A 23,980-nucleotide genomic window follows, 5' to 3' on the forward strand; every position below is an offset into this window, starting at 1 on the left:
CTGAAATTCACTGGAAACGGTTAGAATCCATAATGATCTCCCCGCGTTACTGGCAGTTAGTAATACGGTGCATTTTGACCCACAGTAGCTGCTGCTGCGTCCTCTAGTCTGTTGGCACCTTTCAAACAATCAGTGTCAACTGACACAACAACACTGTGTTTGTGCGCGCGCACCTCTCCCCTTCACACGCTCGTCTTAACGCACATAACTGAGGCATGAGCGCAGGCAGCTGTGACAACACCGACATCAAAGATGTGAGGAGGAGCGGCGCTCAACCTTAGCCCAACCTGTGGAGCATGTTAGGAACCAAACAAAGATACTTTCTGTGGTCAAATGTCGGACACGCGATCCCTCTGAATCCAAAGCCTAGGTTTTAAGACAAGGCTCATTAATAACACGACGATTCACATTCACGGTGCATCTAAAATTACAGACACTGGCTGTAGGTTCACTTTGACGGGGATCAGCTGAGGGCCAGTTTGTGAAAGGTTAGGGAATAATTTAAACATGAGCCTTTCTGAACATGGGAAATTCAAAATTGTGTAGGAAACTTCTTTGAAACTAGTGCAGAGATGATATCAACAATTGGGCTCCACAAAGAGATACTCAAATTCAAGACAGAAAACTGGTGCTGCTCCACAATTTTCCAAACTGCAGCAACAAAATTTGCACCTGAATGCAGCTTCACTGAAAGGTATTTTTAATTTCTGCTTTCAGTCTGTACTCAGGTGTCAGCCACGGCGTAAACACGTCGTTTGCACACATTTAATCTGGACCTTCTCTTCTTTTTCTTTCACTTTTTAAATACAGCCCAGCCTTATGTGTATCACTGTTACCTCACTGGAGCCAAGGGACCCGCGGGCCCGAGTTGGGAATATACGACAAAACACAACCTGGCCCTGTCAAGCCGAAGCTCGGTGCAACTGAAAAACACACGCAGCGTCAACACCTGATACATTCACCTTACTATCTTCCTCCGCTGTGGCGCAGCTACCGTGCGCAACGATTTGTTTACGCACTGCAAAGCGTCACATTTGGATAACAGTCTTGGAAACGAGTACAAGCAGACAGCGAGCGTTTCTTTACCTGCTACGGGCGACGGTTTGCGAAGGACGAGCCACCTAGTTTTCCACTGTGAAACAAAAGCAAACTTTTTTTAAGCACAGATTAAAGTGTGTTGAGGTACTTTGTGCCGCGTCCTTCGGCGAATTTAAGCGCAAAGTAAACACCTTTTTCCCATCTCTGAGTCTGGCGTATCCCTCCACGACAACAGAATCCGTCATCTTCAGTCATGGTTCCTGACAGCTGCAGAGTCGCTGCCTGAATGAGGGGTCACTTTCAAAATAGCTGCGCTCTCCGCTTGTGGGGCGCAAACTCGCCCCCAGCGAGGAAGGCACATGGAAAATGGCATGACTAGTGTCCGTCTGTCTGTCTGTCTGTCTCTCTGTCGGTCTGTGCACCAGCCGGCCATGCTGCTGCCACCTGGGCTGGCCTGCACCACCTGCTACTGCTGTAAGGAAAACTACTGGAAGAAGAAACTGTCGCGTGATTAACATACCACAAGCACATTTTATTGAAACTTACTAAGAAACAATCAAGAAACAAAAAAAAACAAAAAAAACAAAAAAAAAAAAGATCAGATATGGATTTAGAGAAGTAAATATATTAGCTGGCTGAATCATCCTATAAGGAATCAAGATGTTTGGGAATTTTAGGATGTTTTTTTTTTAAAGATGGCGATATGTTAAAAAAATAAATTTATGATAAAAAATTAAAGGGGCAATGCCCAAAAAATTTTATTTCTATAAATCTTGGTAAAAATCATTTTTAACTGCCAACTGAGGTAACATTACGGTGACTGAGCCTTGATCTGCTGGTGAAATGACACGAAAGTCCCTGGATTCATTCGTAACGCTGTGTCTGTGGAGACACCCCCGCTTAAAAATCACAAACCATGCACGGTTCGCAAAGTGCTGATCCAGCATCAGGTAGCTGTCTCCATTAGGAAGAGTGACTAATTTTCAAGTTCAACAGAGGACTTTACACAAGCAAGGTAGTTTAGATCTGAGAAGTGGGGCTCAAAAACACGTATGCAATTACCACTTTTTGCCATAGGTGGCGCCAAAGTCCTGCTTCGGTCATTTTGACTTTATATTCAATCTACAACACTTTTTTTAAGCACTTTCATTCCAAGTGTCAAACACAATACACTCTCCTCGTTATTACGTTTTATTTTGGAGGTGTTGCTTTTTGGGGGGTTAATTGGTGCAGCTCATTTCAAATTAAACTGTGAGCCGGTTCAAGAAGAGTACTACACAGTGCTAGAATATAATTCAACTTTTAATAAAACGTTAAACTACGCTGTATATTTGTAAATAATGGAAGTGTCACAACAAATCTGTACAATGTTGAAATGTATCGGCATATAATTACGATTAGGTGAGAATAGTGGCTCTTGAGGTGAGATTTTCCAGATGTTCTACTATTTCCAAGGTTGAAAATGAGCTGTGATGCTTTACTTAAAAAGAAATAAAGAAGCCCAAATACACATAACGACTGCGCAAACTCCATCTGCGGATAAAGACCATGACATTTAGCTGAATGCACCTGGAAAACCTTGTGAGTGGATCATGAATGGAGACGGTTTTGTTCCCAAGCAGCACTCAAAGACACTCAGCGTTTTATCAAGTCAGTGAAGGTTTATTCAGTCACAACATGTTTCACAGTAAAATAAGACACAGTATAAACTTCCACAAGCTTTGCAATAATAAAATAATAATAATAAAAAATATAATATTGTACAATATCTCACATAGTAAAGCTAAAGTTGAGGTGATGCCCATTCATGAAGCCTTGGGTTTGCGTCTGATCACTGAATTGATCCAGTCGATATAATTCACTACTCTTGTGTAAACTCCGGGTTTGTTAGTGCGGCCGCAGCCTTCTCCCCAGCTGATGATCCCATACAGGAAGCTGACATCATTCTTTGCACAAGCCAGCGGGCCTCCAGAGTCGCCCTGAGGAAACACATAAGTAGATGCAGCCCACACATATAAACATACGCGCACAGATCAAAGTGGAGGCACGCTAACAGCACACGCTTGAAACCTAATCTATTACTAAAAACTTCTGCTATACCCGAGAGCCAGCAAACAGTCAGCTGTGACATTTAATTCAAGAGGAAAGAGCTTAAATATTTTACAACTGCAGGCTGAGTGGGAAGTCTGGTGTTGCAGACATCTGTGTTTCTCGCAGATTGTGACCCTTTGCTAACTTCCCCCAGAACTTTTCTCAGGGGAATCCCTGCTGCCATCTTAAGTGCTGTTCCATTACTCAGACGCCTCAAGTCAACTTTCTTATATCAACGCCTCCGGAGCCGAGGCAGGAGGTCAGCACAACTACATGTCGGCTCTTGGGTGTTTATTTGCACAGTGACGTAGCTGACAGAAGCAACTAACACACCTAATGTTAAAACGTCTGGCCAAACACTTGAGTAAAATGCTGGTGAATGAGAAAGTAAGAAAAAATGTAAACTGGAAATGTTTCATTATTAGTTACCATAAAAACAACTAAATACGCCTTAAATCAAAAAACAGTAAGCCAGCATTGTCAGAATAAGCTAATAATAATAATTCTTCAGTGTTTAGGAGGGACTTAGTAAATGAAACCAAAATAATATGACAAGCGAGAGTATTATTTCTACCATCTGGTTGAGCCACATGTCTTAATGAAGAAAGATGTTTCTGTTTGGATTCTGGTAAAGGGCACTAGCTCCTCCTTTGCCAGAGCTAGATTTAATAAAACGCTTTCCTACCTGGCATGCGTCGGCACATTGCCCGAGCCCCGCGCAAATCATGTCGTTGGTGACGTGGTTGCCGTAGACTTCCGGCTTCTTGCACTGCTCATTAGAAATCAGCCCGACAACAGCCTCCTGCAGGCTAGAGTACTTGTTTGCCTCTGTGGAATGAAACACAAACAAGTAACAAAGGTGGAATCTCAGGAACTTGGTGAAGAGTTCTGCGTGTGAGCTTTAAACTACACTGTTAGCCTGCTTTTGTTGCTGTGGTTTCTCTTCTAGCGCGTTAGTTTGCTGCGCTGAACGGCCAATCAGAGCGCTTTCCCTCACTGACTGGCTTCGGTGCTGATTCAACGCGCTCAAAGGGCCGAAAACAAGCGCAAGTGGCGCAACTAGTGAAACAAACTAGGACCGAGGATGCTCACCAACGGCCCGACACAGGCGACTGACTGTCAGCTTGATGTGTGCTGATGTTACTTTCGCAAAGCCAGACCTTCCGTTTCCTGTCTTTATGCTAAGCAAAGCCACTCGGATGTTGGCTAAGACAGATATGATGAAGATATTGATCATCAAGAAGCAAATGCTTAATCCTCAATTTTCATGCATCAAATATAAATCCTTAGAAAGAAAACTTATAGAGCAAACAAACGGGGCATGTTTGGTAGGAAGGAAGGAAATCACTTTCAGTGTCTGATTGTAAATGGCTGCTATCACTGATAACTGATGAGCTGATATGAAACAGCATCGCCATGATGTGTTCATCACTTACTCTCACTTATATGTCCCCAGCCACTAATACTACAGCAGTAGCCAACGGGGAACATCATGTTTTTCTCTGGGAGACAGATGGGTCTGATGAATGGGGTCCTCCTCACACACCGCCCGTCCTGCTTCTTCAGTTTGACCAGAACTGGCAAACAGAAACGCAGCGTTACAACATAGGCAGAGAAACAGTGATAAGTTTTGAAAAGAGTGGCAGACTCGGAGACTCCGCCGCCTCGTGAAACCGCCGCCACACCCCAACAGCCAGTGTGTGTGTGTGTGTGTGTGTTCGCGAGGGGGAGCACGGGGGCACAGCTGTTCGGTGACGCACAGCTGTGCACACAGAGTGGGGTCTTAAGTGAGTTTGTGTGTTTCTTAAAGGAGACTGGAGGTCTTCGAGTTTATGTGAGTCACCAGCGTGCACGCGTGTGTGTGTGTGTGTGTGTGTGTGTGTGTGTGTGTGCATTTAATGATTACCGATGTCATGTAGCGTTGGATTAAACACTGAGAACTGTTTGGGAAAGATGTACTCCTGCACTCCGAACAACCTGGTCTCGGGACTGGTGACGTTGAATCTGTGCTGGCCGAGCACCACGCGAATTTGAGACTTCAGGGGGCTGTGGGAAGACAGTTTAATTTTATCAACGGTAAACGCCAAGCTATGCACTCGCAACACTTAGGATGAGCAAAAACTGTCTGTCTCATATTTTTCTCCAGAGCCAGAATGTGTCAAGCTCTGCAGTCTGAATTTATGTGCGCATAATACACCAGAGGATGGATCCCAGAGTGCCTCATTCCAACAGTTCCTAAGCAGTCACATTTAGACTTAGGATAGTTGCAGTAGATAGACAGGAAACATGAAGAACAAGAGAAGGGATTATTGAGAAAAGGCAGACCAGATCAGCTCTACATAAGTCGAAACTTTTGATGGTTGCACAAGAAATATAATGAGCAGACTGCCATAAAATGTTTCGTGTACACTTTGGACTTAATTCTCAACCTCCCATGGGCTTTTCCTCAAGTATGATCCCCCAGATAATCTTTACACAAATGCACGGGATCTAATAATATCCAGTTCCCCAGTATGCTGTTTATTATGTTCAACACTTTTGCATTGTGGGGCGTAATGTCTACTTCCTGCTTCAAATGGCGAACTAAAACCTAGTTTATTTAAAATACAGCTTCTACACACAGAGCAGGTTTAATGCATTCAGCGACTCAAGTCCAGTTCGATGCGTTAATGCTTTAGCTGGAGATCTCTGAACCCGAACAAAGGCAGCAGATGCCCGTCAGGTGACATCAGAGGGAAGCGCATGTAGTTGCACGTAAACATCATGAGACGTTTTTAGGTTTTCCTAGAACTGGATGCTTGTCTAAATATAGCGTGTGTTCATAAAGCTTTGATGCAGAGGGGTCAGCGCCTCTAAATCACTCGCCTTTTGAGTTGTGACCTCTGAGTCGGCCACAATGGCGGCCGCGCAGCCTGAAACAGTCGCTTCTGAATTATGAAAGAGGAATGATTTCTTTAATATAGCTGAGTCAAACTGCCTTTTATAAACTCTCTGAAATGGGTGGCAAGGACAACAAACGTCCATGGCACTTTCTTCTAATTTTTAAGAAAGAACACAGAATTTCTATTATCCAACACGTACTTGCGGAAGAAGCAGTGTGCCGCAGAGACCACCCAGCAAGAGGAGATGAGGCTGCCGGCGCAGAAGTCCGACTGTCCGATGTAAATGGCTGCCATCCACGGATGAGTACCCGGCAGGGCCGAGGTGCCGCCCAAAATCCGGCCCCTGGCTACCGATAACCTCTTCTTGTGTTTCTTCCCACACACAGGACCTTTGGTCGGCTTGGAGGGGCTCGGTTTTTTAACGCGGGGCGGCACGTTTAAAAGGGAAATCCTTCGAGAAGAAGCTGAAACGAGGTAAAACAGGCGATATTTCAGACTTAGCAACGCTGTTCTACCACAAAACTAGAACTTTCCGAAAAGAAACTAAACCGCTAAAACCAGTCTAACAGCTAGGAATGTTTTTTTAACTTGCTTCCTAAATACCTCTTCTGAATATTTTTGGTTCTGCAGCTTGCTGATTTCCACCTCCAAGAAGCAAAACAAGTGGTTCTATGGGGTGATAATGTTAGGCTGACGGAGCACCCCGCTCGCTGCAAAGCATATGTCACAGTAGATGGGAGAAGCTTGTGAATTCTGTGCATACCCCTGGCATCACGACAAGACAAGCCGACTGTGCCAGATCCCACTCAGCACATAAACATTTGGCTCCACCTGACATGACATGTTGATTCCACTGTGAGTCATGCCTCGCCCCCCCCCCCCCCCCCCCCCCCGGTACCTCATCTAGACGCTGGCGAATGGGACTTTTGAGAGATTAGACGCATTCTCTGAGCTTTTTATCACAAACCATGGATTTTTAATTAAATCTGGAGGCATTTAATGAAGCACTGAGCGGTTTTGAATGCTTCTCAAAAGGCAACTGACACCGACTGTGACGCGCCATCAGGGCTGAGAGAGCAAAGATATTGATGCACTGAAAGATCTTCATGAAAAGATGGTTACTTTTAATATTTCGCGAGGATGAGCGCGGCCTAAAAATAAAACCCCATCCTTGAAAAGGTACAAACTTGCGGCTTGGACTCACATAAAGATAACCTCTATAATTAACAGCAATGCGGGACAATTAGCAGTCGAAGGAACTGATGGCAGCAGAATCAAGATGTCTGGTCAAACGCGTGTGGTTGATGAAGCCAAGCCAGCAGATGTGATCATTTGCGTTCTTGCACACGCCACGATTTCCAACGTGACGAAAGGTTTCGACGGCCCAAAAACGGCCGACGCCGCGTTCGACGGCGTGTTACTCACACAAAGCCATGACACAGGAGGGGACGTCGCAGTACTCCCAGGAGATGGCGCTGTCATTTAGCGTGTAGCACCACGGCCTCTTGTCCCCGTCTGGATTTCTGCACACAGTGGACATTGCGACAGAGTGTGTGTAGGTGTGGCGTGATCTCTTTTCATCTGCACTTCAGACAACACAGCAGCTCAGGGGTTCAGTATGTTTTTAGACTGCATAGCTAGGAGCTGTTTCTTCAATTTCTGGCAAAAGTCGGTCAGAATTCCTTCCTGTTTTTAGTTACGTCAAAGCTGCAAGATGAAACTTTTCTGTTGTCAAAGGCTGAGCCTTTCAGATTCTCTAACTGCAGAGCCTAAATCCAAAAGTTCAGCATTTCTTTGATGTTTGAAGACATTGTGGGACACATACCATTTGCTGTAGGTATGCCGTATGCCTGATTGGTAGCTATAGCAACGACAACAGCTGAGGAAAGCAGAAAGGGATGGACGAAGAGCGAAGGTAGCAGAGATAGGGCTGGTTTTTTCACCACGTGCTAATTTAATGCTCACGGTGGTTTTATGGTTGCTTCTGAGTAGATGTTGTTTGAGGGCTCATCTGCATGAGTGACAAGCGCTGGCATATGAGGCTGGCAGATAACGGGGCAGACAGCTTTTGCTAGCTCAGGGAAAAAAAAAGTTGGGACACCGCAGCTTTAAAATAGAATTCATAGGAAAAGAGTGAGGAAATCTGGGCTTCTAGATAAGAGCTGCTACTGTAGAAACCACCAGTGTCTTTTAATATTTCATTCTGCCCGTCGGTTCAGTTTAATCTGATAGCAACGACAGGTGTCAGCGCAAACTACTACTGGAAGTGGTGTTGAATATTTGCTTTGCGCGGTTGTTGATGCTACTGGAAATCCAGCAGTCGCAGCGGCATGTTTCAGCACACACACACACGCGCGCGCGCACACACCTGCAGAAGGCGTGCTCCCCGAGGCCTCTGAGGGGCGACGCAGCCACCGTGCCCACGTGGAGCTCGTCGAACAGCAGGTCTGAGTTCCACGGCAGACACCTGGCGCCGGACATCGCGGTGCCCACCACCCCTCTGTAACCTGTGCCCCTGCTGCTGTAGCACTCCGCCTCTGGCTCTGCACAGACACACACACACACACACACAGAAACCACAGGCGGCCACAATCTCAGCTCTTGTTTCGACAGTGAAACGCAGGTATGTAAACAACACGAGCGCAATCAGGCGGCTTCCGAACGCTGATGAATATCTGCGTGACGACAGATCTCGTTTCTTCTCACTGGAATCGGTTGGGACAAGTCTCACAAAAAAAATAGAAACCTTTCTGTGCGAATTAATGGCGACAGTTGCAACAGCTGAGTACGAGTTCAGCAGCTTGCTCGTGTCTTCACCTGCTAACGTTAATCAAACCATTATCACACGCATGCACGGACACGCATGCACAGTACACTTTATACTTGATAGGCCTGATAAATGCACGGAAGAACGGCACCAGATGTGTGCGCAGGCTGCAGTGAATCCCATTTTCCACTTTGCTATTATATAACTGCGCTAATCGAATGACAGAAATAGAATGATAATCTCTCTATTACTTACCTAAGCTACAGTCAGGTCCACTGTAGCCATATCTGCAGTGGCACACTTCCTTGCCCGTGGACGTGATCAGCCGACACGTTCCGTCATTCTGACAAGGGTTTTTACGGCACGCTGGACACATCGGGACACACAGATATTGACACAATTTAACATAAACTGTTCGTTTTTTCTGCTTCAGTTTGTTTAAAGACTACACTCCTCATTAAATAACTGTTATTATCCATAATTAGCCTAAGTTGTTGCCCAAGGGCTGAGCTTGCTTATTTCAAAGCCGCAGCCTTGAATTCAAAAACTGCATGTGACGTCAAAGGCGTGAGTCAGAGAATTATAACCCGAGTCCACATTTCTGCCCACCTCTACGGGGTCCTCGTAACACATCCCGCTCACTGTTTGGGTTTTCTGGCCTGCAACTTTACTCGTCTGGCTATCGCTCACCGCTTTTATCAGCTCGGTTTCCAATTGCGGCAGGGAGCTGTTTTTGCCAAAAGTTGCTCTGTTTCGCGTCTATAAACCGAACGGCGGGGACACGCAATTTGAGACGCTCTGGTGGCCGCGGTGAAAAGAATTTGCATTTAGCCGGTAAAGGCAGACACCTCCCTCCAGATTTGTTAATGTCAATAAAAGAATGAAAAGAAAGAAAAGTGAATACTGTGTGCAGAAAAAACAACAACAACACGAGCAATTTAATTACGAATTTTAGTGCAAACTGGTTCTGTTTGCGTCGGGCCTAGAGTATTCCCTGAAGACATATTGCAATATCTGGAGAAACGTTCCAGAGAACAGTGACGGCACCTCTGCATCTGAAGAAACACAGCCCTCGGTGTCCAAACACTTGAGTCTCGGCAGGTGAATTCATCCCTTTGAGAGGATTTTAATTCAGGTGGATCAAGGGATAAAACCGATCTCTGTGCCAAACAGAATCCTCCGTCCAGTTTTAACTGAAAACATCACCGCGAACAATGAACATTCAGGTCCGCGTAGCTAAAAGGAGGGGTTGTCTTCCACTGTAAGATAAGCTGCTACCATCATGACAAAAAGCGGTTTCAGTTCAGGGAGCATGAAACCCCCTGACTGACGCTCTCTCCTTTATGCCAGAGAATCTGCTAAATACCCATGAACATCTCCCATTGAGATGAAAGCACCTTATGGACCCACGGGGAGTGCCCTAAAACACCATTCCTGAGTCACCATGAGTCATATAATCTGTCTTTTCTTCCGTGGCAAAGTTCCTCTTACAACTATGGAGGTGTGATCAAAGAAAGGGTAGGGCGTGTCTTTCATATTTTCTACTAGGTGGTGATTTTGGAGAGAGTGAAACTTTTTTTTCCTTCACGCTGGGAGGAGAACTGATACTTTCCACCGATAAGTTTTTGAGAAAAGCTGTTGGGTATGTTGGGTGGACGCGATGTTGATGAGTCAAAGCGCTCAATTCATTACAACCTGCCGTACTGGGTTTCGCTCTCATCAGTCCCAACAGAAGCGAACCAGCAGAGCAAATACAAGACGCCGTTGGCGCACGGCAACAAAAGCAGAAAGCATGTCTTACTTGTGTAGTGGACTCTTTCACACTTGATTTCCCCCGCCACACATGTGCACTGTTCCACGTTACGGAGATGAATTCGGCCCCAGGTCTCTCCGATGTCATAATAGCGCAGGTGTATGGTTTCATGGCACTTCTCTGAAAAAGCCGAGACGACACATAAAAGGCGCTGGGTTGAAATGTGAGAGGGGATTGAAGAGCTCAATGGGGCGTGCAGAGCGAATCTGTGTTGGCTGAGCTGCGCGAGATGCATTTAGAGTAGATACACTTTTTTTTTCTGTTCCTTTGTTTTTTGATGTTTGATTGTTTCGGTTGCAATTTAAATTACTGCAAAAACCTCTTTATAAATGACTCAGAACTGATTTTCTAGTCCTCTGAAATGCGTATCCCATTTAAAGGACGGGAGAGCAGATGTGTGTGATATTTCAATTGCAGTATGAAAAAAAGACTTTAATATTTTAAAATGGTGAACTTTTTTTTGTAATTTTATTTTTTACTATAGAAACTTTGCCTTGATGGAGATTGTTCAGTTGTCATTTGATGGTTCAGCAGTCACAATGATAGTGTGCGCTAGACTCAGATATGATTGAATGGGAAAAAAAACGAATAAATAGACAAAACTACTGTTACAGCAAGATGTCTCTTGTCATGATAGAGCTTCTTAAGCTGACATGTTTTTATGGGAGTTCTGTTCCCATGTATGGCTGTCAGGTGATTGACAGTAAGCAGCCTAACGTGGACAATGATATGAAAACAATACTCAAAAACACTAAAGCTGTGTGCACTAACTAAGATTCTGAGTGGTAATATTGCAAAAAGACAGAAAAAGGACATAAGAAGCAATAGTCTTATACCTTTAATTAGGAACTACTGTTTTTTACAACCCGGACCTTATTTCTGGCATAAAATACGATCATTTACTCACCCATATAACTTTTGTGTAATTTGCAGTCAGTCGGGAGATATTTAGATCTGCGTATATCCATATAGTGGGAGTGACTGGGGCACCGAAAAGCAGCCATCATGTATCATCATGTAGATTGACCTACAGACCCCGTATGATGACAACAGGTAACTCCGGACTTAACGGGGAATAGCGCTAGCGTGCGATAACAAAATATTGGTGCAATGAACGAGTTTCGCGTCAGATAATGCGTTATTTAGAGGCTGCGTTTCGGTGCTCCAGTCACTCCCACTATATGGATATACGCTGATCTAAACATCTCCCGACTGACTGCAAATTACACGGGTGAGTAAACGATCGTATTTTATGCAGAAATAAGGTCCAGGTTGTAAAAAACAGCAGTTCCCCTTTAAGGGGTAAAAAACAACCAAGGCTACTTACTTTGCTCGCACAATTCTCCAGTGAAGTAGTCTGGACATAAGCACTCAAATGTGGGTTTTGATGCGTGCGGGATGCGAGTGCACACGCCTCCGTTCTGACACGGATTCACCTGACACGGATCTGTAATTTTGTTATGACACATCATAAAGAACCATTAAAGGAAGAAGGAAAGCAAAGCTATTGTACAAACAATGAGTTCACAGTAGCTTCTCATTAATCTACACAAGCTGACTAACCACCAGCCCGGGTTTTCTCCGGTGCACAAAAGCCCCACTTCCTGTCGCGATCAAAGTTGTGCGTGAGAGAACACCTGTGGCAAGGGAAAGAAAACACAGTCACTGTCGAGTCACTTGGATTACAAACTGGACGAACATTTGCAATAAATTAGGATTGTGCAACGCGACACATGAGACGATATGAACGCCCATGCATGCAGGAGGCCGTCGTGAGCAGTCTAGAAAAGTTGGCGGCTTTATAGCTAGCAACGTCAGTTTGCATTTCCTCTATGTTGTTTCAGACTGAACTGGAATAAAGTTGGTCTGACAAACAAAAGCCATGCAGGGGACCATTACCATAGAAAAAACATTGGAAACCTTTAGAGTCAGTTAACATGACAGTTGTGTTATGATTCTTCAAAAACGGGAAAAATGTTGAGAAGACGCGTGTGGGTACATTGTACAACATAACCTTGCATAAAAAATGGAAAACTGAGTAATTTTTCCAGCGGCTGCCAACATTAGTTAATGTTACCTCTCAACCCTGTTTTACAGGTTTGTCAACATCTTTTTTGTAGGGAAGTGGACCCTGCATGGCTATTGTTTGGCTAACACGGCAACGGGAACATAGGACATTAGGAGTCGACAAAGGAGCCCTATGGTTGGTGGTCAACAGACCAGTCTGAAGAAAGTGAAGGGTCATTTGGCACATTTTAGCATGATGAAGCGCTAAACTAAGATAGGGAACACAGTATGCACCATATGCTAAATAATGTGCTTTTTACTAGCATTTAGCTCAAACCATCACTCTGCCCTTTGGCAGAATCCTCATGCATGACATAATATTGCTTTAAAAACAAAAATTAAATCTAGAAGTACTCACAACCTGCTCCAACAAGCTTTCCTAGATTGCAATTTTGCGTTTTACACCCGCCGACGTTCAACTAACTCTGTCAATCATCATCTGCAATACATAATGACTTATCTCGACACTGATCTCATGAGTGCATTGCAAAAAACGCATGAGGTCATGTTGCAGGGACTTTTACGTGTAGGTGGACCAGAGATGTTGGCCCATATATAATTGCATACATGTTGCTCCAACATGCTTGGCATCCACCCATCCTGACTCAGTTCCGAAGAAATTAAAAGCCTGTGAGCGAGTCTCATTTTTTCCAAAATAATGAAAAGATTCTGTTGCCGTGTGACAATCCGAAGCATTAAAAGAGATGATGGTGATTTCACCGTGGCAGCTGCTTATCTTAGGATAAACAGTGTGAAGTAGTAAATGCGGCATAAACTTTAGCTCTAGTCGCCACTTTAAACAATTTATCTTGTGTAACTTTTATATACAGACAGTTACGAAAACGCTGTTTCATGATAAATTAATTACAATTTAATAACTTATTCCCTCTCTAATGTTTTCAGATGACACTGTGGCATGAATCCCCCATTACTAGCGCAGCTGTAATTACACTCAAACACTCATCCAAGTGCAGACCACATCAGTCTAGCTGCATTGTATGGAAGAAAAATCCCATTTCGGTTCTTTTAATGTTTTGTCAAAAGCATGTGACGTGACACCTGTGATCTGTGATGTAGAGAAACCTCCGCGGTTTGTGTGTGTCTGAGCGGAAAAACAAATACGATGGAGGAGCAATGCAACCTGTTAATTATTGAGCCGCATTATTGTCTGATGAAAGTGTGTTTTGACCTTGCGTGATTACCCGCACATTAGTGACTGTTTGTGTTACCAAAACAGTATATCCAGACAGTGCCTGGCCGATGAGGACTCACCATGGCTTTGAGGAGAGGACGGTGATGCACTGATGATGAATCATTCCACCCTGACGAAATGGGAATTTACATTCTTTGCCTGTCGTGGTAAGAACTGGCAACAAAGCATAAAAAAAAAAAAAAAAAAAAAAAAAAAACTGTGACTACACAAAACAGAAACTGTCCTCAAAACATTTGCATTGTCCCTTTACTCCACACAAAAAAGACTCCTGTCACTCTTTCATCAATCGATGAGTGACATCTCCTCCAAGAAAGCATTGATGTAATAGGACACCAATACAAACACTAGCTCCAACATGCTATAAATATATTCAGCTCCAACAAGTTTTTCATTTGCTTGCAGCTGAAAGTACATTTGGTCCACTGGGCATCCCCCTCCCTCCCTGTTTTCCCTCTAAATTAAACACAGCGGTGAAGTAAAACTTACCTTTCCGGCTCTCCTTGTATGGCTCTCTGGAGATCACCGCTTCATTACTTGACGCTGATATGCACTGAAATCAGTGAGGATAAGTTAAGCCACTGCTTTCGTGCGTTTTTACGCACGCAGAACAGACGCACGTAGGATCAAACTTACCGCTCCTGCGCCGAAAACACATGACAGAAAAAGCAGCCTCAACAATGCCATGATGAAAGTTTGCATCTGTTGCTCCCTGCTGTCCGGAGAAGTTTAGCTCCTTAAATTGGATGAGGATCCGCGCGCCTGTCACGTTATATCTGTCAGTTTCAGAGTCCTCAGTCCGCTTTTGGTCATAGGAAACGTGGGAAACCCTGCATGTATTATCCTGTCCCTCACAAACTGAAGCTCTGTTGAGTAAACCCGTTGCGTCATTAGGCTTGTCTAACTCTGAGGCATCTTATATCCAGGCTGGTGATTCCCTCAGCACCTTCTCTGCGGACGCCCACGGTTTATCATTGCAACTTGTCGACGGAGAGGGCAAACCAAAACTTTCCAGAGGCAGAGGTGCAGAGAGGGGCAGGACCATAATGCTGCAGAACACCTTCTTGTCCCATTTGAATTAACTTTATTTAAAATAAAATAAAATAAAATAATAATATATTTATATATATTGTTTCTTTTTAAGTTGTAATGTGTTGTTTTGTGTTTACATTGAATAAATAAGCATTGTTGCTGGTATTTATTTCGAGCAATTTGTAGGTAACTATCTAATACGCATTGACTGTATGCTAATAAGTCCAGTAGCTATCAAACATAGAGAGCCGAAGTCCCGCCCCCTCTACTTCCGGGTTATGGGACCTATCTTTCGAAAAAATATGAACGGCAGTCTATGGCGAAAGATAAATTATTTTCTGGTCCCGATCGACTTGTGCCTTGGATTATACATATGTTGTTTTTCAGAATAAAAAATGATTTTACATGTCAAGAATGTCACAGTTTGTCGCAAGATAGTTCAGTAAAACACTATGGAAAATACGTAATTAAACGAACTACAAGTCCCGCATGCTGGCGGGTACAGAACCGACCAAAACTCCCTTCCTGTAACTACAGCTCTCGACATGACCCGATTTATAATGATTTTCACCTCGTTTGATGCTTCTGCCTTCGTCCTAGAAAAAGACGGTAAAGCTCAACGAGACAGCCATAGTTCTCTAGTTACGTACATTGTTCGAGACGAGAGATGTAGTTCACTAAGCGATCTCATACAAAACCTAATGTTGTTCAGCTTATTTACGTCAAATAATTTATCTCTTGACGTGAAAAATTATCTTTTAAATTCACACACATAGGCCTATGTGAAATTCATGCCACAATTCGAACGGGACCAAAAAATAATTATGATCTCTTCATAGACTGCCGTTCATATTTTTTCGAAAGATAGGTCCCATGACCCGGAAATAGAGGGGCGGGACTTCGGCTCTCTATTAACAGCAAAAGGCAGCTAGCGAAACGTCCAAGTTCAATGCTAACAGTACACAACAGTTAATCACTAATGGCAGCTAGCTAGCGATCCAAGTTAATAGGCGTGTTCGACTTCATGCAGATCTGTGCAGATCTGACTTGACGTGATGAATGCTGGGTTGTTCATGCTCATAGACCTCGAATATGATTGGTTAAAATGAACTTGTTCAACCCAGCATGCATCACGTCAAGTCAGATCTGCACAGATCTGCATGAAGTCGAATATGGCAAATCCGCCGCGAACTCTATGGGCGCCGCCATCTTGCCTGCTGCCATTACTGCGTGCCTGCGAAGTGTGACGGTGTACAGTACAGAGTACAGTACAGTACAGTACAGTACAGTTGCCGGTACACTCTAATGACATTTCAATGAAAGCGGATCCTGCTCATGAAAGAAAATGTCTGGTGAAAGGGAACATTGGGTAGATGATGTCAGGCAGTGGCCAAAACTTACCGATAAAGGTAATTTACTGACAACATAATGTATTAATGTAAAAATGCGTCAGCCAAATGTAATGTAATGTAATTGAGACGTGTAGCTATAAGGCTATGCTTAATTCGCCAGCCCCGCCCCCCTTAGTTACTGTTGCTACGTCCGACATTCTCTTCTGGGCTGTGGTTTTCTGGTTATCTGTAAGGCTCTGGTATCAACATGGCTTATGCTGTGACAGCTCTTCCTGCTGAACTTTTGTCAAACTTTTATAAAGCAGCAAATAAAGTGTCCGATGGAAGTAGGCAAAAGGGGCTGCAATATGTGTTCGAAGGCTATATTCAGGACATACAAGTGAAACGCAACGAACAACAAGGCATCCAAATAGAGGCAAAAGCATACCGGTCACAGTCAAAAAATGAACCACTGCATATCCTATTAATCGAGACGGAGGCTGGGACTGACAATATCAAGGAGCAACACTGTTCATGCAAAGCTGGGTACGTCTCTATTCACTTCTATAATCGTTATTACGAAGCAAACGGACTAACGTTACACACGTATAACGTTGTATTTCTTCAGCGTGTGCTAGCGTATCAACAACTATGCAACTTAAGCTGTAACGGTGATGTTTTGGTTAGCTCCACAGGGTTTTTTTCATTCTACACTAGCTGTGTTGCTAATATGTTCACAATTTACTGACAACATAATGTATTAATGTAAAAATGCGTCAGGCAAATGTAATGTAATGTAATTAAGACGTGTATTAATTGATGACAACAATAAAACCGAACGTCATTCTACACTAGCTGCGTTGCTAATATGTTCACAAGTTGCAAATAACTATTAGCCACGACCAGTTGTAGCAATAAAATATCCTACATCTAGGAATAAATATAATAATAATAGAATAAATATTCTACATCTACATCTACATCTAGTTATATAGAATAACCAGGAACTCTGTGTAATCCGTATGGCCGTAAACATGGACAGTCGATGTGCAATAAAGGTTCGTGAATTTCACAAACAGTTTTATTCCAGGCCTGTAGTTTTGTGCTGTTGTTAAAACAGCCAACCACACAACACGATCTTCCCGGCATCACTGGACAGCATATGTACTAAAAAAACTAAATAAAAATAACATTTCCTACAGCTAACATCTGCTACAGCCGCCTATGGGACCAACACGCTACTTCCGCTATTTCCTTAGCAGCAAGGCACGCAGTAATGGCGGCGCTGCTTTACTTCCGTGTTTCGCCGGATTTGTCTATACACGCCAGTTAACCACCAATGGTAGCTAGCAAAACATTCAAGTTAACTGATAAATGTGGCTAGCTAAACACACCAGTTGAACGCCAAAGGCAGCTAGCAAAACATCCAAGTTAAAAGCTAACAGTAGCTAGCCAAACACAGCAGTTAACCGCTAATGGCAGATAGCTAGGGTTGCCACCTTCCAGAAATTAAAATAGGGGACGCCCACCAAGGCCCCTCGGGGCCATGACCACCACAGACCCGACTCTTGTGGGGCAGGGCGCCCGCAGCAGTGGTATGTTTTATTTTGGGCTGGTGTTTTTAGTAAAGGGATGATCAAGAAAGCAATTGGTCATACTTAAAGCTTGAAATGCTTTATTAACAATGAACACATTCTCTTATGAAGTACAGTTAATTAAATCTTAAATGAAATCTGTACCAATGAACTTTTAAAATATAAACAAAATGTATTTATTTGTTTATTTATTAACTGTTAATCTCTTAGTATGATTTGTGTTTTTAAATGGTCATATATAATATTTATAATGGCTAATACTATTGCATATTAAATAAATGATCATTCATTCGACTCAACATCCTAAACCACACATGTCAAACTCAAGGCCCATAATTGTATCCGGCTCGCAAGATAATATCTATCAGAACTGGCTCGCAGGTATTTTGTGTGCATCAGGCAGGTACGTCAATCAGCTACTTCTCCCAACTTTATTGACAAACTCGTCGAACTCGAGTCTCATGGTTGCCTTGGCAACCGTTCAGCGTATCGGTACGGCAGTGCAGCGCTCTGAAGTTCATATACGGTTGACCAATAAAAGCTCGAGCCACAAGCTTTAGAGCTCTAAATACTAGAATAATATACTATAATATAATATAATATAATATAATATAATATAATACCCACATAGCAAAACTGGTGTGGCCCACCTCTGGGCCACACCTCCCACTTGCACTCGGCCCACATGCCTGAAAGAATTCCGGCCCTTATGTGGCCCACATCCGGCATCCAACATGTGTGCCAGATAAGGCCCACATCTCAGCCACACTGCAACCAGAGCTGGCCCTAATGTGGCCCTAAGGTGGGGCAAACCATTTTCAGAAGTGGTTCCTGATGTCAGCCTTAACTCAGCCACTATATTTATGTGCCATATCAATATTTATAAACAAGTACAGTATTATAAGCAAATGTTTATTTTTTTTTAGTCATGTCAACACAGTACACACACCTGCACATTTAACAAACATTTAACAAATTTAAAAACTGCACATTTATGATTCTAGACATGTCCATTAAGGTTTAAGATTGTATTTGTCACATACACAGTTATATACAGTCATGGACGAAAGTATTGGCACCCCTTGGACCACTCTTCTTTTGCAAACTGTTCCAGGTCTCTCAGATTTGAAGGGTGCCTTCTCGCAACAGCAAATTTTAGATCTTTCCATAGGTGTTCTATGGGATTTAGATCCGGACTCATTGCTGGCCACTTCAGAATTCTCCAGCACTTTGTCTCCAACCATTTCTGGGTGCTTTGTGAGGTGTGTTTTGGATCATTGTCCTGCTGGAACACCCATGACCTCTGATGCAGACCCAGCTTTCTGACACTAGGCCCTACATTACGGGCCAGAATGTTTTGATAGTCTCCAGATTTCATGATTCCTTGCACACAATCAATGCACCCAGTCCCAGAGGCAGCAAAACAACCCCAAAACATCTTTGAACCCCCACCGTATTTGACTGTAGGTACCGTGTTCTTTTCTTTGTAGGCCTCATTCGGTTTTCTGTAAACAGTAGAATGGCGTGCTTTGCTAAAAAGCTCTACCTTAGTCTCATCTGTCCACAAAACATTGTCCCAGAAGGATTGAGGCTTACTCAGGTATGTTCTTGCAAACTGCAGTCTTGCTTTTTTATGCCTCTGTGTCAGAAGTGGGGTTCTCCTCGGTCTCCTGCCATAGCGCTTCATCTCATTCAGACGACGACGTATTGTTCGAGCTGACACCGTTGCACCCTGAGTCTGCAAGACAGCCTGAATTCGTGTGGAAGTTGACTGAGGTTGTTTATCCACCATTCGAACAATCCTGCGTTGCATTCTTGCATCAATTTTTCTCTTTCGTCCACGTCCAGGGAGATTTGCCACAGTTCCATGGGTTAAAAACTTCTTGATTATATTGCGCACAGTTGACAAAGGAACTTTAAGATCTCTGGAGATTGACTTGTAACCTTGAGATTGTTGATATTTTTCCACAATTTTGCTTCTTAAGTCCTCAGACAATTCTCGGCTCTTCTTTCTCTTCTCCATGCTTGGTGTGGCATACACAGGCAAACAACACAAAGGTTGAGTCAACTTTTATACATTCCAACTGGCTTCAGTTTTGATTTCTATATTGCCAGCACCTGTTACTTGCCACAGGTGAGTTTAAATCACATGCTTGAAATGAAATTATTTACCCACAGTTTTAATAGGGTGCCAATGATTTTGTCCAGTCAATTTTTGAGTTTTGTGTAAAATTATGTAAAATTTGGCTTTATTCTTCTGCTTTTTTGTGTTGTCCCAATGCACTTAAAGGAAATAAACGTGTATACCAAAACATTTGTAATTTCAACACTTTTCTGGGAGAAATGGTGCATTTTCTGGAAAAGTTCCAGGGGTGCCAATACTTTCGTCCATGACTGTATAGTACAATGCACAGTGAAATGTATTCTTGTACCTGCAGCCAGTAGTAAAAAAAAAATGAGTACTACAGTAAAACAGTAGTAATTGCAAATTCCTTAACACACAAGGTAAACAATACAAGTGTAAATGTAGACCGATAAAAATAGAATAAAATATAGACTGTAATACAGAATAAAATATAGATGGTAAAACTCAAGTGTAAACTTAAGGGGGGTAGTTTGTATATATACACACACATTTACGATATTGAGCAGCTATGTGAGTAAAGTGCAGTGGTATAAATCTGGTTAAGATTCAGAGTTGAGCAGGCGGATGGCATGTGGATAGAAACTCTTCTTCAGCCTTTCAGTCTTTGTCCTCAGGCATCGGAAACGCCGGCCTGATGGCAGTAGGGAGAAAACTGGATTCTCCCCACTCTCAGCACGAGTTTAAGATATGGTGCTGTCCATTTCCTGCTTTCTCATCCTCTTCAGTCTGCCACCATCTCTACCTGGAGAGAGATGTAACCATATTTTGATGGTCCAGTCTATTTCCTGGTCTGTGGCCCCAGATGTTAGTCAGTTACGCCAACAGCAGCTGAAACATACACACAAAACACAAATGATTGGAAATTAACATTTTTGTATCATTAGGTAATATGGCTACAGTAATTCTATTAAAACTGATCCTGATGACAATATTCTGGTGACAGATAAGTGTTTTCCCTACATCTGCTTGGTTTAATTTATGTACAAAACAAGGACTTACAGTGTTACACAAACTGTGAGTAGTCAGTATCAGTATGTAATCAATAAAAATAACTCTAAGATTCTTGAAAATAGAGTCTATAGGTTTGTAAACACAACATTCAAACCGACCCGTTTTATGGTTGTTTACAAACAATAGTTTCAGTATAAGTCCCTAAACCTCAAACTTCACACCAGTCCCCTGGAATTGAAGAAGCTACTCGGATGAGTTGTGAAGCGTCTTCTCAAAAAAATAAAATAAAAACACATAACACATACATAAATAAAACTCTACAAGTCCACAGTTGCCTTTTTAAACGCTATTTTTGGATTGAAGCACGATATATCTGCAATTGCCAGGCCAGCGGGAAAAAAAACGCCAACGGTCAGCTAGCAGAAGCTATGGCAGTAGCCCTAATGTTTAACTAGCCGGAAAAAAACGTGAAAAAAAAAGAAAACGACCCCTTCGGCAAAACATCTGCTGTGTTAAGTTCGTCTATATAATTTATTCAAAACGAATAGGGAAGTTTAACAGCAAAAAAGTGCAGTCCATCCTTTCCTAAGCCGCATTTTAGGCTAACGGTAATCGTTAGCTAACGCTAACCACGCGTTAGCCACATAGCTAAACGTTAGCCCCACGATATACCAGTTAACCGATAATGGCAGCTAGCGAAATATTCAAGTTAACTCATACATTGTGTAACGATCACATAATTAGCTAATTTCACTGAAGCTTGCTATTGTGACTTCTAGCTTAGCTGATTAATATGGATGTCAGTGGATGTAAATGTCCTGCAATTTAGATTATGTTTAAATTTGCTATAGTTGACTTTGTAAGTAATTCTACCCACTTTTACAAATTAAAACTTTGCATTACAACTACTCACGACTGCGAGTGGTTGTAAAAAGCACTTCAACACGGTCTTCCCAGCAGTTCAAACTTTCGGTTAATCCAGTTATTTTATCTTTACTATTCACTTAAATGAAGACACAAATAAATATTGAAGACTTGAGCTTCTAACCTAAGACCGACCAAAAGATTAATGAAGTTGTATTTTAGGAACGTAGGACGACATAAAGTCTAAAGTTTTATATTTGTTTATCTCCCAAAATTTACAAGTATAACAAATATAATGCTAAGTCACCGGAGTGTCACAAAGTCATGCAAGGTATTTACATGAGGTATTATTGTATGTAGATGTTGGATTAATAGGAGGAGGTACAAATATTTTCATGTTATTTGATTAACATTTCTGTCTTCACAATGAGTTTTGCAACTTTGCATTTGTTGCAAAAATGTGACTGAAATAGTACAGGTGTGTCTGGCTTTCAAAATAAGAAACCTGTCATGCATTGTGTCATAATATTGCAGCTACCATAAGACAACCAGCGAGACAGTGAGTGAAAGTAGTCTAGACAGCAAAACACTCACAGGTGGGACACTGAGTTGCTGCATATCTCCAGCTTCTACTCCGATCTGAGGGTGAAATTAGGATCTGGAAGCAATTACTGTTCTAATGATGAACTCATTAATGACAGCACCTTTGAAATAAGGGACGCATGCACGCAAAAAAGCCCAACTAAGCTTCATGTGTTGTCAGCATTCCAGCAGTGACATGCTGCGTCAAGACGAACTCCCCGTTCCCATAATCCAACCTCTAATTTTCACCAGCTGTAATAATCGCTGTCCAGATGCTGAGCTAAAAATACAAAGAGGAGGCCGGACAGCTAAACAGCACGTCCACATAAAGTAGTCCCTCTCCAGAGAGGAAATTGTTCAACTAAGACACCTGTACCATTAATCATTAACACTGCTGACTAACTTAGCAAACACATTTAGCTGGCCAAATATGCCAAGTAGGAGGATTCAGGTATGTCAGTCTTGTGTCTTAAACGCTACAGCAGAGAAGTATTTCAAGTATTCTTTTTACAAGGTAGCCGGAGATTAGAGTGGGATGGTGAGGGCTTCCCTCTGATTACGCTAATCATTCAAAAAAACAAAAGTCAACACTGTCAGTTTGTCGGAATTACAGCCATCAAAGGTGTTTAATCATTCAACAAATTGGACAACCTCAAAAACCACAGAAGCAGGAAGTACAGGCAATAAAGGTACCGTAATGCATGATCTGTAAAACATAGGAAGACAATATAAGCATGAAATAGTCAAATATCAGAGAAGAGTGTGGTTTGCCTCCCGTTTGATCATAAAAACAAAGTCCGAACTTGAAGTTCACTTAGTAGTGTTTTTTTAAAGCTTTCAACTGTATCCCACATCCTTCCTCAGCAGAAGTCTGCAAGAAAAGCAAGCAACCCTTTATATTTTGTTAATAAGAACATTTACAAGTTTTTTTTTCTAAGCTTTGATCTGCAGCTAATGGTTGTCTTCAGCAGATGAGTGGTAGAAAAAGCAAGTACATGAATACCGAGTCAAGAGTAGTGTTTAAAAGTTGTAATTAATAGCAATTAATTATCTTTTGGAGCTTTCAGTCACATTTCAGTCATCCATCCTCCGCGAAAGAGTAGTGGAAAGGGTTTGTAAGTGGACTTTGGATTAAGACCTTCAAGAAAGTCTATAATTTGTAATAAATAGCTTAATACATGGCTAATCATTCATTCAGTAGCTTAGAGGGCAGAATAACTACTTGCTAACTTCAGTTCGATGCTAATTATACACACCAGTTAATCGCTAATAGCAGCTAGCGATCCAAGTTAATGGCTACTGTATCTAGCTAAACATACCAGTTAACCACCAATGGTAGCAAGCAAAACATTCAAGTTAACTGATTAATGTAGCGAGCTAAACACACCAATTAAACACCAAAGGCAGCTAGCGAGACATCCAAGTTAAATGCTATAAAGTTGTAATTAATAGCAATTAATTATCTTTTGGAGCTTTCAGTCACCATTGACTCATATTGGTTCACGGGACAGGGCGACATTGACGCATCGCAACAACGAGACAACCCGCTCAATGAGGCGTCTACTGTATATATGTGTCTATGGCCTGGCGTATCTGCTCCGCCTTCCGCCA

General features: G+C 42.5%; 2 protein-coding genes across 2 annotated transcripts in view; both read right to left on the reverse strand.

The window, feature by feature from the left end:
• The window catches only part of LOC311490093 (protein Dok-7-like), a gene marked incomplete at its 5' end in the record, with an annotated part of 37,601 nt that extends 36,318 nt beyond the window's left edge, over positions 1-1,283 (reverse strand). Inside the window, 2 exons of the mRNA XM_084547451.1 lie at positions 1,087-1,132; positions 1,230-1,283. Coding sequence (XP_084403577.1) covers positions 1,087-1,132; positions 1,230-1,283 — 100 coding nt within the window. The remainder of the gene's footprint in view (positions 1-1,086; positions 1,133-1,229) is intronic.
• Positions 1,284-1,868: 585 nt separating this feature from the next.
• On the reverse strand, positions 1,869-14,699 carry hgfac (HGF activator). Its single transcript, XM_084546864.1, has 14 exons — positions 14,505-14,699; positions 14,358-14,421; positions 13,931-14,024; positions 12,155-12,228; positions 11,919-12,038; positions 10,580-10,711; positions 9,034-9,144; positions 8,380-8,554; positions 7,437-7,534; positions 6,211-6,475; positions 5,036-5,175; positions 4,566-4,706; positions 3,815-3,957; positions 1,869-3,017 (listed from the first exon to the last, which is right to left on the reverse strand). The coding sequence occupies exons 1-14, from the start codon at positions 14,568-14,570 to the stop codon at positions 2,844-2,846; spliced, it is 1,797 nt and encodes a 598-aa protein (XP_084402990.1). The 5' UTR covers positions 14,571-14,699; the 3' UTR covers positions 1,869-2,843.
• Between the last annotated feature and the right edge of the window lie 9,281 nt (positions 14,700-23,980).

This window comes from Chelon labrosus (assembly GCF_963514085.1).
Source record: "Chelon labrosus genome assembly, chromosome: 1".
NCBI classification, from domain to species: Eukaryota; Metazoa; Chordata; class Actinopteri; order Mugiliformes; family Mugilidae; genus Chelon; species Chelon labrosus.